An 18,001-nucleotide genomic window follows, 5' to 3' on the forward strand; every position below is an offset into this window, starting at 1 on the left:
CAGAAGACTAAGGTTATCTAGCTGGTCCTAATTAAAAATGGTGCTGATTTGATATCCAGTATGACAACTATGGCAGCCATCTTCAAAATCATGTTACTGCTACTCAAGAAAACTTGTGTCTGGTTGGTCCTGAGTGAAAATTGTGCTGTGCAGATATCCAATATGACTTCCATTGTGGCCATCCTGAAACGATTAGTGTCCCTATTTCACCTTAACAGATGGTCATATCAATATCGAGTTTTCTTAAAATCTTTTATTATTGTGTCTAATGTTTCCTTAATGATAATGAACATGATCTAATGTTCAGTATCTCCACAATGTTGAAAATATGTTAAAGCTACTTCTTATGAATGGAAATTTGTATTGACATGGGGTCTTCATCAGAAGACTTCTTATGATATATGGCTGGTTCTAAAAGAAATGGGCATCAGTCTAATCTCCAATATGACCATCATGATAGCAGCCATCTTGAAAATCTTGCCTTTGCTACTTCTCATGAATGGGGAGTCATGTTGATTTGAGGTTTCACTAGAAGACTTTTAATGATGTCTAGTTAGTCCTAAATGAAAATGGTGTTAATTTTACTTCCATTATGGCTGCCACAGTGGCTACTTTTGAAAATCTTATTACTCCTCAGCATTTAAACAGAAGAAATGGTCTTGTCCTGAATTCATAGAGTATTTTGGGGGGCCAGTAGAGTATTAGTCTCTTGTTTGGTACATTTTGCACACATGAAACAAGATGCTTGACATGTTCAGTTTAAACATACATGGGACCAATCTTTGAGGAACTCTTATTTGGTACATCCTGTAGACGTGAAACAAAATGCTTGTTCTGTTTAAACATACATGGGACCAGTGGAAGGTGTTTTGAAGATAAAAAATTATATAAGGTTCATTGGTTACTCTGACTTTAATGACAGATGGTTCAAAATTCTTAATTGAATCCGTTGTAATGATGAATGCTCAAAGTAAAAAATACCTTCAATGGTTCCTATATATAAAAATTACACCCATTACAGAAATATTTGGCACTGAAGGTAAACAACACCTGTCTGACTTCTACTATAGACTTGGAAATACTGCTTCTGGTGTCTAATACTCCTACTGACAAAGTAAATAAGGTATCATTGATTTCCTCTTCCAAGTAGAATTCATTCTTTCATAATGTGATGTTCAGTTCACTACTTGGGCAATATTTTCATTGTTTTTTTAAACATATTTTGGGATGAAGGTTTTATTATGCTGTCAGTGAGTTAATAAAGTCAGCTTTGAGAATTGAGAACAAAAAGGTTAAGTAATGCAAATAATTTTTTTTCTTAAATATATTCTATCTTAAATTTTTATTACATCAGAAATTTGCATTTGCCATTTCAGGCAAAAGTGTTTGGACAAGCATTTATGATCAGTCAGATTAAAGTCAAGGTAGATAATGAGGCAAACAGTCAGGCTGCAGAAAAAGCAAGGTGAGCTAATTATTTCATATCTTAATTTGCCAGTATACATTGGAACTTGCAAAAAGTAACTGAGCCTTCGCAAATTACTTCTTTCTAATTTGTGCTGGATCTATATGTTTTATTATTTGTTTGGTTTACTGAAAATTTTGGCTTATTATGAACATCTGTCAGGATTAATGGTCTCATGTGTTCATCACTGTTTTGTAAATTGTAATATCTTCACATCATTATATACTTTTTTCCCCCCTTTTCATAGAAAGCGGGATATTAAATTTGGTCTTTTTGTTTGTCCCTCCATCCATCTGTCAGACTTTCATTTCCTACACAACAATCCACTAATATGTATTGGTTTTCAACCTAATTTGTTGTCAACCTTGGTATTGATGAGAATGTGATAGCTTTAAATTGTCTGCATTCTTTGTCATCATTAGGCAGAGTTAAGCCCTTGTTCAGCAGACCCACCCACCTAGTATTTCTGCTCAATAAATTTCTATCATTATTATTAACTGTCAACCAAACTTTGCAGCCAGCTTTGTAAAGTCTTGGTTTAGTTTGATTGTCTCTATTTGTTGGCATGGTTAATAGCCCCTGATTTTCAAATCTACCCACTTTCATTTCTGCACATTAACTCTCTTAATTTTCATCAGATGTAATTGGTTTCATAATTCTTATAATGCCTCAGCTGAATTTGATAGTCAGTCTTCTATGTCATTATTTATCAGAGTTGTAATCCCTGATCGGCCTCCTTCAGTTACAGATATCCAGATCAGCAGAATAAGATCTGTGCATTATCCTATATGCCATAATAGGTGACTGAACAGAGGTAACCTGTTCACCATGGGTTGTATCCCATGCTGTTGGTGGAGAGGCTGTCCATAGTCAAATGGATCAGGTATAATTGAAACATTGACTTGGATGAGAAAACTTGTCTAAGTGAAGGAACTGGCCAAGAATTCTATGTTGAGATCCAAAAACTGATTAAGCTATCACCATTTGTGATAGTTAAAACACTTCAGGGCTTGGTTAAAAAGCCACGAAATTGAGGTGTACTGTGTGCAAAGTGTATCAGCAATGCTTAACCTGACAATCTACTTCATTCAATGCAGTTTGTGGAGATACCCATTAAGGTATTTCAGTACAAGTCTCTCGGTTTATTCAAGATGTTTTCTTTGATCTAGAGATTTAGATGACTGCAGTGAGACTGAGATGCAGGAAAATCATTGCTCTTGCAGTGTTGCTTAAAAGGAAAAAAATCAACAGTTACCATAATGGCAAGTTGATTCCTACAAACACTTACATTCTGATATTCAACTGTACCAGTTGCTGTATCAATCAAGACCAGTTTGTTGAACATTCCTGTTGACCCTTTCATTCCCAATCTTTTGCAATGTTTCAGCATTCTGAAATATGGCTACCACAAATATAGCTAGAAGAGTAAACCAATCTGTCCCTGATACAGGCAGGAGGGTCACAAAGGATTGTCTTGCTCAGATAAAATCTTTTGTGCAGGTTGCTTGGGAAAAAAATGTCATACTCTAGGCTGCAGCAAGTGATACTCGCTAAGGAGATCCAACATGGGGAGAATGAAAAACACATGAGCTTTCATGAGGCCAGGTATAAGCTACAGCTTCACTTAACTCAGCTGGTAAATCCTACAACAGTACAGCTAAATTAAAGAAAAAACATGCCACTGATACTGTTTGCACCCAAAGGACATTACATGGCCAGATGGTCAGAGTAAATTCACAGTCTTAATGCCATTAAGACTATCATTGTAGCTACCCAGACTGTACACAGCTGAAAACAAACTACATAACTCAAATAATCAGCAGGGCAATGTAGCAATTAAGAAACCTAATACTGCATATGAACAACCTCCCAAATCAAGCCCATAAAAAGAACATCAAACCATTGGTCCCATAAGATTCCCAACTCTACAACCAAGAAACCAGTTTGATCCATCCCAACAAAATAACTGTAGACCTCTGGTACCAAAGGGAATGCAGGCTTTAAACCAAATAAAGAGACGAGTAAAGAATCTACTAGACTTCCAAAAGGATCTCAAGATCCTATCAAGCTCTTTAATAATTTGGGGAGTTTAAAATAGTGTAGACACTGTAAAGCCCTATATATCTCAGAGAAAGTGTGCAGAAGTATCATCATTTTCACCACTTTCATTAATATGTCTGACAACTTGATATCATGGAATTATCAAGGCTTAAAGACAAATATTAATCAAATGGGTCACCTACTTAAAGAAAATGATCCAATATCTGTTTGCCTTCAACATAACCTTTCTAAAAGAAGAATAAAATTACGGCTTTAATCTTAATAGCTTAACAATGTTAACAGCTTTTCAAGAAAAATACTGATACTGCTGCACACTTGAAATTCTTTAATATCTATTAAAGTGCCAGAAACATTTGTCGTTCATGTTATCACATGCAAAGTGAATGTTTTATTGCATTTCATTGATTCAGTCCTACAAATTATTTTAATATTTATTTGGTGTTTTGTGGCTTTTAATAAAAAATTTACAAATATTGATAATAAAAAAAATATAACCCAATGTGATTTCCTTCTGACACACTTCATATTTAATTACTAGAAGCAAATAAGACCATGATCTTAAAAACTTATGAAAAATTAAATAATTGATCAAGGCTGATCAAATGGTGTATCTCAAACATGCAACCTTTTTTTCACATGTCAAGTGCCTTAAACACAGCTCTTTTAGGTGTGAATCACAATGCTTTTAAAGTTATGACTTCACGAACGGGACACCAGGATTGTTATGACAACCCAAGAATCAATGAACCCTCACAACACCAAGTACTACTTCAAAGGTTGGACTGAACAATTTCTGATTTGTAAATCAGGTCCTAGATTCTGGGGCAGAAAATCATCCAGGTGACAATGCTTGTCATATACATGGCTTGCCCTTTTATGCTGTAAAAGTGATTCCTTTTTAATTATCATGAAAAGGAGACAAGTGACACCAGTATTCATTGTACCTGTTATTTACTCTTTCTTTCTCCTCTGCAGTTTCAATATGGGCTTGTGAATTTGCATTTACAATCTGATATGCATCAACGACCCATTTGAGCAATGTCAGACTCACGTTTTAATTGCCTTATTTTCAGAACTCTTTGATGGTATTCTTTCTTACTTTCAATGAATCAGTATAAAGCTAATACATTTCTGAAACATGCTTGCTCTGAACCATTTGATTCAAGGTCATGAGCTCTGCAACAGTCCTTTGATCATTGGCTCAACATGAAGGTTGTGGCCTTCTTATTTTATGTCTAGATTCAGAATTTCTTCAACTGTCATTCCAGATTCATATCCTTGGTAGTTGGCATCTCTGCCTTTGGTTTAAAAAAATTTGCTGCTGTTTCAGCAGCCTTTTTAATTCTGGTACTTGTGCTATTGGAGCAGGCATCATCATCAACATTTGTGTTCATTCTATATGTATTTATTAGGTTCATTACCATTAATATCGTCATTACTTTATATTCCTTTTGCATAGCTGCCAAGTTTCCTGTTTTTCCCATTTTTATGTATATTTAAATTAATTATTTTTTGTTAGTTTTAAAATATTTTTTATTCTATTACATGTGATTGTAATGTAATATTGTTTACTGGAGTTAATTTTTTTAGAATTAAGTTCAGTTCTGTTTGATTTTATTGATTTTCTTAATTTTTTTATTTTATTGATGTAAATATCTAATAATAGAAACACTGTATCTAGTTGCTGACCTTAAAACTGGTGGCAGTTTTGGTAATAAAAAAAAGAGTTAGAATCAGTAAGTTGAGTCAAGATCATATCTAGACTATGTGACGTGAGGCACATGTTAATTTGTAAGCAAACTTAAATTTTTCCTTGAAAGGTGAACTCTTGACCCTCATCCAGGAGTCTGTTTTGCATTTTAGTTAGTCTTACAACTGATGTTATGATAAGAATTCTATCAGTCATTCCTTAACACTTGAGATGTCAAGTTGTTTTATGTTGTGTCCAGTTTGGAGCTGAATTTTTATTTTCTTCTAATTATTGAATTCAAGTGATTGTTTTCCCTGGAAATACAAACATGCTCAAAATTAATTCTTGGACAAAGACATTTACTGAAATTTCTACAGAATTCAAAAACTGGAGTAAAATATTTTCTGTGATTCAACAAGAGACTTTTGACAATCAGTACAATGCTGACAATTGCATGTGTCCATCTTGGATTTTCATCGAGATTTGAAATGTGATTCACTTAGAACTTTTCATTGATAGTATATGTGATTTTTTATTCTTGGATTACAATTTGGATTTAATTTGCAATACTGTAAGTTCCGTTTTCTTATTTGTTTTTTACTTTGTAGTCTAGGGAAATAAATTATTTGTTACATTTTACAAAGCTGGTTGTCTTCACTCTTTTCTGTTACTTATTTTAAGAGCATAGACTCGTAACACCATATTTGTTCCATATTTTCGACCTGAATACAATTGTACTTTTTTCTTGTCAATAATCAGTTTTTTAATTTAAAAAAATTTAAATAAAAAATTTCCATGCAATTTTATGTTTAGATCGGTCACCTAGTTCCATTCAGAGAGTAAATGTGTCACATGCATATAGATATATAGAGTTTTATAATATGATTGGTTCATTCGAAACTGAGGCTACCATGTGGTCCTTAACCACCATATTGGATTGCACAGTGCAGTTACCGCTTTCAGTGTGTCTCAGCTTTATAGTATTCAACTTTTAGTCATGTTGAAAAGGAAAGCAGAAGAGTCATAATTTTCTCCAGTAAAGAAATGAAAACAAAACTGGAAGGACAATTATGCTGTTATGTTTAGAGTCATGAAACCATTTCGTAATTGAGGAAACTTTGCATTTTGTAAATTGTGTAATTGTGATGTAACTATTGTCCATGTAGGTGCTCATGAAATAAAGCAGGATTAAAAAAAGATAATAAACATCAGCTTGCTGCTTCATCATCAAAAACACGTACAACTTTTATAAATACCAGAGAGAACCTTGATGTAATTATATCAGAAGTTCATTTTACTTTAAAAAATAAACAGTGAATCATCATCTTTTAGTTGCTAGTATTGCTGGAAATTTACTTACACACTTTTTCAAGACTTTAAATTTGCAAAGGATTACTTGTGTGCTGGAATGAAAACTGTTTAGTAAAAAAATTGCACAGAATTCAGATCATTGAAAGATGGTACATTGGAATTAATAATGATTGAAAAAACACGGTGTGAAAGAGACTCCTATAAACAGCTTGTGTCTGAGAGTTAGTATGTAGCAATCTTGCATCCTCTGCATGGCTACCTAAATGGAACAGAGTGCCTGTTCAGAAGGTGCAAGAGTGCAACACATGCATCTTTTGCATTAAATAATTACATAATTTATTGTCCTACTTTACTGATGGTTGTTGATGTTTATAAATAGTTATATATGCATTAAAGTTTTAAGAATCAATATTTGTTCCTGAAAATCAATATTTTTGCCATAATCAGTCGGTATTTTTGTATTCTGGGCTTGGCAGCTATGCTTTTATTAAAATTTGTCTTGATCACCACAGGAAGGAAGTTGAAGAGAGGCTAAAGCAACGCCGGCAAGAAGACCAAGCCCATCAACTCCTAATACAGCGCAATACCGAGGAATCATGGAAGCGTCATGCATATAGACTTGCTCACCCAGCCTATGCTGATGGCAGAATATGGTGAACATATATCATGCAGTGATCATGACTTATATTTCATACATAAAGATTTAGGTATGCTTGTAATCAAAGGTCTATTTGAGAGAGAGAGAGAGAGAGAGAGTAACATTTAAATTTTGTTAACATGTTTTATGTAGCACCTCTGGATTTCTTGTAGGCTAGATTGGGAAAGAACTGAATACTGTGTGTTAATATTAAAGTCACAGTCCATGTTGCATTTTATTTATAACATATCATATGCATGATGCATGATTTACATAAACTCCACACAAGACCAATCACAGTATTGTATTTGAACTTTCGCTTATTCCAGAAATCCTAACAAGTATTAGTCCTTGTAGGCCAAAAGCAGATCACAGTTGAATTGAAAGGAAACATGGATAGAGATTTAGTGTGGCAAGAAAGTTTGCTTCAAAAACATTCTTTTGGTTTGGCTTGACGAGGTGTAAAGCTATACATGGCAGCCATTTTTGGCAGACAATATTGTATACATGGCAGCCATTATAGCTGGTCAGTGAAGAACCTGGGAAGAACCACTGACTCAGTCAGAAGCTACAGGCAAGCTTTCTCACACATCCACATTGCCTGAACCAAGACTCAAGCCCACATGGGCAGAGGTGAGATGTGAGTGATTTGTGAAGGCAAGTGCTTATAACACTCAGACACCTGGGACCCTTGACACAATGAACTATTTAGAGATATTCTGACATTTTCACGTTAATTGCAGATTTCATGACTGCAATCTGGCATTGTTAAATAAATGGAAGACATGCTAGATTATGACAATTTAGATTTAAATATTCCCTTAAGCTTGAGTTCCATTTTCTGAACTTCATGTACATTATGAAGTAAAATAATAGAGAGTGACAATTTTCATGGACAGCACTTCCCCTTCACTGAATTACAGTGACTACATGTAAAAGTTTGGAAATGGAAACCAGGAATAAGAGTGATAATCCATCAAGATATCCATTCTTTTTTCAGTGGCATAGTTTTAATGGTGATTTGTTTTTTACCTAGATTTGGAACTTTTCTTACCATATCCATTCAGCAACAAATCATTTTGACTTAAAAAAATAAGTCTGCATTAGTCTAGAATGAAATTGCTGAGGAATTAATTTATGGCAGGAGTGTGTGGTGTTTTACAATTAAACTGCTTTCTGAGAAAAATGCAGGATGTAAACATTCCTAATTAGAGTCAGGAAACTATTGCAGGAGTTCAGTATTCTGTAATTTAACTTAGTTTTGTGGTTGTTACTGATATTATTGTTGTGGGATTAGTATGATGATGGGAGTTGGATTCAAAGGTACTGGTTTCAAAACTGTATATTTTTATACCTGTAAGTTCAGGCATGAAGACTTAAACTAGTCCTTCCTTAAGACTTAGTCTCAACTCAAAATTCAGGCCTTCAAATCCAAAACCTCTCAAGCTTAGTTTTCAGACTGATCAGTCACAATTGGTCCTACTTTTGAAACTCATTTCTAATTGAATTAGCATTAAAAATTAATATCTGACGCAAGCACAGTTTTTTATCAGCAGGCCGAAAACATTATTGGGAATTTCAATATGAAAATGTTACTCCAGACTTGGAAATATTTCTCATATTTGGCAAATGCAGCCTTTTGATGGGTCAGAGTGATTTTTACTAAGATTTGATTGGTCAGAGTGATTTTGAGTAAGATTTAATTGGCCCAACTAATTTTGAGTAAGATTTGTGGTCAAATAAAGAGTTATTATGGCAGTGCCAAATTTCTCGTTTGTTAATTTCAAGTCGCTGATCAATCAGACATACAAATTTTTAGTTGAGTCTGATTTTCGGTACAAGAATGTTAGGTCATTGTAGGCCATGGCCTTCAGATTTATGCGATTGCATGGTCATCTTAGACCCTGGCATTTACAGCTGAGTTAAAATGGTTCCAATTGATGTTCTTCATGCTTTGCTGCTTTGATACAAAAAAAGACAAGACATTAAAAGGCATTGTGTAGATTTATGTCATTACTTCTTTTGCATACTCTCTGTTGTATGATTAGAAGTATTAAAGGAAATTTTACATAAATCTTCATAGTGGTTTGAAATAATTTGATTTGCTGATACACATATGAAATTCTTCATTAACTGCACAAAAACATTATTGTTAAAAGATTCTGTGATACTGTTATATTGTTTGTTAAGTTTTTATTGTCTAGAAGTCAAAGATTCTATAATGCTAAGTGACTTTTCCATTCATATGGAATGAATATCCATTATTTATGATGCTGTTAGTTTTTGTTTCTAGTACATGATCTTATCATTGTTGAATTTTATATTTTGCTCATTCATAAGTTATATAAATGTTTGTCAGTAAAACTTGTCACTTGTGTTTCATAATTAAATCTGACATTGTACATGGTGCATTTTTTCTCATTGTTTTTCAGCAAATAAAAAACTTTCACATCATTCATCAGTGAATTGAATTTGCCCAATCTATTTGCTAAGCCCGAATCCATAAAACTTAGTAAAAGCTTCAAACTTTATGCACAAACCTTATAAATAGTGTAATAACCTATTTTCAGCTTTGAAACAATTAAGAAATTACTCTAAAATGTAATAGAGTAATAAACATTGCAAGAGGAAGGGCAAATGTTTTATGTGATCACAAAAGCTAAACATTTTATCCAATTTATTCAAATTTATAATTGTTAATAGAAGGGAAGAAAATAGTATTTACTTGTGTATAAGGAGTCCAACACTACCAGCTGGTGCAACTGTGGCTCCCTTACATTTTATGGTAATGTTAAATATAATGGGATGCATGACTATAGAGGGTTTCACGGTTGCAACAGAGTTACTGATAGTAGCACCTAAAATTACCAATTACCTCCCTTAGCTTCAATGTGCATGCCCACAAAAAATTTCCAGTTCTGGATAGTTCACTGTTCTACACTTGGTTAACGAAACATAAAGTCAACAAAGGAAGCAATCTTATCTGTACTACATACAGATCATTATGGTTAAACCAATGAATCATATATATATATGTCAAACATCTTTTGTTCATACTAGGAGAATAATTATCGACGTTAAATCAGATAATTAGATTCAGTGTCCGTACTTACATTACCTGGTTTATCAGATAATCAAATAATATTTACTTTCCATACTTAAATGATATCAAATAATTAAATTAAATACACTGTCCATACCTGATAATATAGATTAATTATCCATAATTTCAGATACATTTGTAGGAACATTTCGCTTTGCTTTCTGATTTTAAACATTTATTGCACATTTTTGGCTATATAACTTTAATGAAAACAATCTCAACAATATGCATTTTTCATATGTTGATATATCCTATTTTCGCAGATACTTTCGCAAGGCTAATAGTTTGTTTATAACACGAGTTAAGAAAGTTATAACACAAGTTCAGTAAGAAAATTATAACACGAATTTGATACATCAGCTTAATTTTTTTTAATGGAACACAGTATTTTAATGTATTCAGAGGAACTTAACAAAGCAATAATTACATTAGCTATCATAACGATAAAGGAGTGTAATTAATGCAGACATAATATTTATTCATATTTGGGTGTAAATATTGTACAATATTCAGATTAAATAACATGCCCAATGACGTTTTTATTTGTTTCATTTTCTTTCTGACTTTTGAAACATCAAATATCGGATGGTACATGCAATAACTTTCAGCATGATTTTTCTTTGCTTATGCTGACATGTAATAACTCTCAAATTTGCTGGGGTCTTTAGACAACATTTCTGATTGCCATCAGCAAATTCATCTAGAGCAGCCTTCTTAAAATTAGTTTAATTCTGTTGAACTTTCCTTGCATCAAATATGTAAGTTTTAAAGATCCAATTGTTTCACAGATTTGTAATAAAAGAACCTTAAGAAGTTATATTTTTTTCTTGTTGTTGTTCAACCTCCATTAACTGCTATGATTGAAGCTGTAAAAAAAATAAACATATTTTTATTATTCTTCAAGCGAGATAAATTGCAAGAACTTTTACACAGCGATACGCTTTCGCACAATCAAATAATACAAACTACAGCAAAAGTTAGTAATGGAAAGATAATGAAGTTCTGAAATGGGCAGAGAATATTTATTTGAAAGCTGGGTGCAGTGCAAGTTAGTGAGAGAAAAAAAAAGATGTAAAAACAATTGATAAAATATTGACAGAATTTCTTTGAGATATCGATCCTGCTTGCCTAATGTGAGCAGTCGGTCACATTTTCTTGATCTACATCTGCCATCTTAATTGATTAAACTATCTGGATGTGAGTTGTACCGAGATGCCCTCTGGTGTTTTCAAGGGGAGATACTAACCGTGAAACCCCCTATATTCCTGTTATTACTGACATTTTGGACTGCCTACACTGTCAGTAACAAAACCCAGTTTCTCACACAAGTACTGTTTCTTGCAAGATCCACTATAAAATGTTTATGTTGTATGAAGGACCATGGTATACTGAGGTGTAATATAGTGAGATACTACTGTATGCTTAAAATTACAGACAGCATAGACTCAGATATACTATCCCATAATATGAGCAAATCAAGGTCTTTGTTGTTTATTTTATTAATACTATATTGCATTATGCAGAGTCCAAAATGGGTGTAGACTGGTTACAGTAGGGCACATATTGTGCAAGTAAGATATACTTATAAAATGAATGCAATAGCAGACTGCAAGAGTTGGATCTGCCATTGCATAATGCACTGGCAGATTTGGGTCTATGCAGCTTGTTAGGAGTCATCAGCAGAATACACAATATAGACCTGATCTGGTGGCACATTATGCAGCATTAGATCAAGGTCTTGTTGTTTGCAACAGGGCTTAGAAGCGATTGAATATATACAGTATGTGGTATACATGATAAATAAATACAGCAATAAGTATTGTATATTGTCCTGTGGTCATGAAATAATTTTAAAACATATATAATTGCTCATCTTTTCTGCCAGTTACAAATTATTTCTAGTTAAAATTTTTAATCTGTTTTAAATTATATTTAATGTTTATGTATTGTGAAAAGTTATTAAATAAAGTTGGTTTTGAACTTTAAAGGATTATTTACATGATTTTTGTCTCAAATATGTTTACTGTCAATGAACAAGTTATATGTGTTTAGTAAAGGTTGATTATACAGGCACCAGTGAATATGACTTCTAACTAGTCCATACATACTGTAACTTCTTTTCTTCGTATTGTGATGTTTCTTTGGACTTACGGTAAAGTAAGTGAAACCATCAATTCTTGCAAACACAGCAATTTATTTCTTTAAGTTACAAAGTGAAAATTTAAGAGGAACTTTCAGTATTGTGAATTAAATCCCATATAATCCTAAATGTTTATCACGAGTACAAAAGTATAGAATGTTCCAGATGAATTCCAGTAGTCTTGAATGTCTTGATGTATCACTATGATATAATGCAGAATGTCTTTAAATGAGTCATCAATGATCCCAAAGTAGTGTTTTAGTCCAAAAAGTCAACGAGCACCTTGTAATTCTGATGAATAATTTAAACAAGCAATACTGCAAGTTCAATGAAACATTGCAGATGATCACAAGCTATTCAACACTATTTAGTAAGAAGGGCTTGAACATTAACATTATCATTAAAGGAACATGCATCTCTTTGATTTTCCTAACTTCAAAATGAATTAGGTTGTTCCACATAATGTACTGTACCAATGCAAATTAACCTAATGGACTCTCCCTCCAAAGTTGAAAGGGCGTAACATAACACCACCCTAGTCATAGTTATCCAGTTAAGTAGTGATATAGTGGTTGTTTATCTCTGACCTCCTTTCCTTTTAATTACCCGTATAACAATCGACCCTTTAAACTGCCCCGACTATACTTTTACATGAGCACTCAGCAGGACTGTTTACTGTGTACACATGTTATTGGAAATCAGTGTGGGGATTAAGAAAGATCTATCTATATATGTCTCTGTTTCCTATATTTTATTGTTGCTAAGAATACTGAAAATCTTGTTGGAGGGGTTGGGTGTAAGAACTCATATTTCATGTGACCCGTGTTATGGCACGTATGCCATTTATCCAGGTGATCATATTTTTCTGTAGAAAATCTATTTTTCTAGAAAGACAGTAATTAATTTCTGGCTGTAATATGATGAGGCAAACAAAATTTCTGCAAGTAGCAGCTGAAATGATTTTTAAACACATGGTCATTTGAAACTCAAAGCTGGGAAATACATGTGTTACATGCTGTCACTGATTATAAAGAGATATTGATTTTTTTCATCATTACTTGTTACACATTTAACAATTATCTTGAAAAATGTTTTTACAGCAATTTTTTGAGATGTTTATCATACTTTAGTTGTCAGTGAATTTTATGAATTTTCTCTAAACTTGTGATGATTCAATAATTTAAGATAATCCATTCTGTTTCATGCATGCAAGCCCTTCAGACCTTTGTTTGCGGTTATGGAAAGGCTGTATGAAGGTCATGGTTAAAATTCTTTAGTTTGTTAGACTTATTAAACACCGTCATACTTCTAATGAATCAGTACGAAGCTAGATAATTCATTAAAAATCCAAATTACACACACTCATTACGTGACACATTCCCTCTGACATAAATGTCAAGGTTACAATAATAAAACGAATACATTAATGTTTTAAATAAAGTTATTTTATTTTTATTTCCCAAAATCTATAGATGAATGTTCTTTATATTTCATTGATTGATTCATGCGAGTACTTCATACTTCGGATAAATCATTATAAAATCCCAATTATTAATTATGCAACATACTTGTTCAACCTTCTGCCCTTAAAATCATCATCACATATTTTACGCAACGCTTTGATTGTGGGCTCAAAATGCAGGCCACGGTCTTCTTCTTTGAAGCTTTATGCTCTTTCAGACGGGTGGGTGGGTGGGCATAAACATTAATCAACTTTGGTCTATCAGTGCACAGACCTATAAACGTTTTAGTATCCACGATTTTTATTGGATTTTAACAAGCGTTCCATAAGGCATCATTCAAATAAATGCTTTTATAGAGTTTCTTAATCATCACCCTTTACTACTAATTGTATACCGAACGGCTATACTTGCTGTGTCTTTTTTATGTATGTACATTATTACATATTGATTTAATCTTACTGGTCTGAACTGGCGTTCGATATAGAATTTCAGTCCGTGAATCCGTATCGCACAACCAGCCTCTGTGTCTGTGTGTGATTTGGATTTTTTTAACATAGCTTTAAAAAAATTTACTTAAGTACTTTGCCTCTGAAATTTTGTACTTAAAGTTTGAAAAAGCTAGATATAGTAAGAGAGCCTCAGTGAGTCATGCCAAGAACGAAGGCAATCAATGGTTAGAAATTCCTTAATGTTCGGAGAAAACTTTACTCCATTTTTAATTCCAAAAGATATTCCACGATATAATTTGTATACAGTGACAAATTTACCCAAAATCCATTTCATCTTTACCGTCTCAAAATATGGTCCGAGGAGCAAGTTTAATTGGAGGGACTTTCAAGTTGTCTCTCAATATTACTGATAAATCGAATTTGTTTATTAAATCTGAGGATAAACTATCAAACATCAGGAACATAAAGGTAGACGTATTACAGAGAGCAGCAGCTGCGTTGATTGTAACTGAAATTTAGAAGATTTACATATTGTAACAACTTTGCTGTGGCATTTTTATCACTGGGGTACACTCAGGGAAGTGTATGTGTGCTTACTTTTAAATTCTGTTCAGTTTGAAAATAAAGAAAAGAAAAAGGAAGAATATTAAGCTTTTTCCTATTACATTATATCCAGATGAATATTAAAAATCTAGTCCGCATGTTAGAAAGGGACCGAATCTTCGATTTCTTGAAAGATATGTTATCATTTGCAATTCAAAGCGTCACTAAGATTTTGTATTAAACGAAAATTTAACAATTTAGATTTCAAAAGTATTGTAAATTAATGAGCTTTTTGTATATAAAAATAGCCAGATGTATTTAATTTTCAAATTCGCCGTGAAATTTGGTTGGAAGCATTGTATCAATAAAGAATGTAGAGCGCAAAGATCACGTACTTGTTTAAAACCTATGTTCCATTTAGAAGTAATGACAAATACCACTTGCCTGTGGCTGCAGTTTAAATTCATTAACATATCCATATAACATTTTCAAAATTTCGAAGCTAAAGAGTAAATAAACAAAACTACATGTGCGCTTTGTTCTGAGTGGGCGGAGATAACGTGTTTCATATGGCGTAGGAATATGAAGAGGACGTCAGACCGAGACGTATGTTCCATCAAAACGAGTTTCAACGCTCAGAAAATCCCCATGTATATTAACGGGGCTAAATCTCTATATATACTAAGCATTTGCGTCATCAGTCTGTCTGCATTGCAGATAAGGGTTTACTCCTTAGCTATGAAATTTTTAAAATGTTGTATGGGACATAGTGCACAGTGTATATCTTGGCCTAGCCCCGGTTATGTACATGCGAAATTTTCATAGGCGATTACAATATCTTTCATAAAACGCCAAATGCCTAATTCATTTTTTAAAAGTAAACGTTAAAAAACATTAAAGATTGTTTGAATAGAAATGAGATATATAATAAACACGGAGCCATATAAATGTTTGTTCCGAGTCTACGGAAAGAACTGACACGGCGTAGGAACATTCTTAATCATACATGTGTGAAGATTATGGCATCAATATCATGTGCTTGATGGAAACCAAAGTTTCTTCATTGATTTTTCTGAGCAAGATATAAGATGCGTTTGACGCTCAAGGCATTTTTACAAAGTTTTTTTTTTTAATAAAAAAAGTGATAGCCTCAAATTACTTGCAATATCATTTAAACAATTCTACAGCCAATCTTCTCTTTCTTGTCAAATTTACCATCAATCATCATCTAATTAAGTCCTTTGATGATGCTTAAGTGTGTGTGTGTGTGTGTGTGTGTGTGTGTGTGTGTCAGTTTATAGTGATGTCTAGCACTGGGCATCATGCTGCAAAGACGTAGCATGATGTCCCACCCAGTCATACTATCCTGACACCTGGCCGACCAGTCCTAATGTTATGAAAAAAAAGTTTTTGGTATCATAACCTTCTTCTCATTTCTTGCTATGAGAAGGGATTAATCATCAGTTAATAAATGTCTTTGCCCATGGTTAGAGAGAGAGATCCGCGCTCTCTTGAAAGAGGGTGCCACTCAAAACGGTGTAAATACGGCTACATCTTGGGGAAATTGGCAAGCGGAGGTACGGGATGCTGTAACGACACAAGCCTTTTTGAGTTTCTGACGAAAGAACTCTTTATTGAAATACTCAATATATAAAATTAAATTCAAATATCAATCTAAATAAACTTAAATTACGGATATAAGATATACATATAAAACTACGATATCCCATACACTAACCAACATCACACATTTGTATAATTTCTGCCTTTTAGAATATAATACAGATAATTAAATATCGAATAAATTCACGATAGCTTAAGAATCTAAAATTCAGTATTTCAGACTAATACCGCAATCATTTAGTAGAAATATATTTTACTGAATTTAATATAAAATGTCAGCATATTAAACTCTATTATTTAAAGAGCATTTTATTAACTATTACTGAGTATGAAGTTGGTAGCAAACGTTCCTTTTTTTACTATAATCAATAATATAATTGCAAGTAAATATAAGTTCTTCAAACAATTAAACTTTCCAATACAATATATTATAGAATAGTAAAGAATGTTAAAATAATCTGATGTTGCAACGTACTGATGTTGTTAGATTAACATCTTAACACTAAGAAATCATTATACTATATGAAAAATTGTACATAGACGATAATCTTACCTGTAACGACACAAGCCTCTTTGAGTTTTTGACGAGTGAACTGTCGTGTCCGTGGATTGACACTGTTTATATCAGTTTCTTAGGACAAATATGGTTACACGTCTAGTTTTAGTCTAGTGCGCCAGAATCTCAAAGTGAGGCTTCATATTTTCTTACAGACTATCGTCTGGGTCTCTGTATGTCATTAGGTAGACAATTACACCATGTCAGCGCGTGGAGCTTATAGCTTAGTCAGAAATTTTAAGCTTCCACAATGCGGTAACATACACAACTTAGCGAGTGTAGTTTTTGCTGACTTATGATACAAGGGAAATGTATAGAGAGTTTTGCCTTTGCTCAGAAGGGCGCAATCTTTATTAAATAGTATATAATTGTAATACCAAAATAAATGGATTTAATCTTAATATATTTTAATAAAATTACTTTCAATATAATTTAATAAAAAATAATTTTAATACAATTTAGAGAAAATTTCAATCTTATTACTTGCACTAAAAATTCTGTCCTAATACTAACACTAGCCTCTTATTGCTGAGTGCCTATCGAGGCAGCTGTTAGTACCATAGTCAGCTTGTGATGTTTGACTGAACTAGTAGATAATTATCGCATAGTATGGTAATCGTCAATCATACCTCGATATACATGTACATTCAATTGTGGCTTTAAAAATATTTTTAAAAATTTGGTTACTCTTCTTGTATATATTTTGTATGCAAGATTGTTATTTAGTAAGAAATGATAAAGACATAAGTATTACAATGGAGACAGTCTCCATCAAATGGCAGAGAACAGTCATCAACTGTTGGTGTATATTTTTCTTTTTATTTCAAAATGCCTTCAGTAGATTAATAGGCTAAAAGTGAATTTTTTTTTACCACAAACTGATCCCAAAACCATAAACATCTCACATTTGATTTCCCTTTCACTGCAAAACACAAAATGTTCCATACCATATTTTTGATG

The 18,001-nt window shown here is 32.9% G+C and overlaps 1 protein-coding gene across 2 annotated transcripts in view; it reads left to right on the forward strand.

The window, feature by feature from the left end:
• The window catches only part of LOC149794030 (uncharacterized), a 67,955-nt gene extending 58,339 nt beyond the window's left edge, over positions 1–9,616 (forward strand). For both annotated transcript variants that reach the window (XM_089967970.1, XM_089967969.1), the window contains 2 exons: positions 1,377–1,465; positions 7,040–9,616. In XM_089967970.1, coding sequence (XP_089824096.1) covers positions 1,377–1,465; positions 7,040–7,184 — 234 coding nt within the window. In that variant the 3' untranslated portion in view covers positions 7,185–9,616. The remainder of the gene's footprint in view (positions 1–1,376; positions 1,466–7,039) is intronic.
• The last annotated feature ends 8,385 nt before the right edge of the window (positions 9,617–18,001 follow it).

Source organism: Sinohyriopsis cumingii, chromosome 8, assembly GCF_028554795.1.
Source record: "Sinohyriopsis cumingii isolate HCF-2022 chromosome 8, ASM2855479v2, whole genome shotgun sequence".
Taxonomy (NCBI): Eukaryota; Metazoa; Mollusca; class Bivalvia; order Unionida; family Unionidae; genus Sinohyriopsis; species Sinohyriopsis cumingii.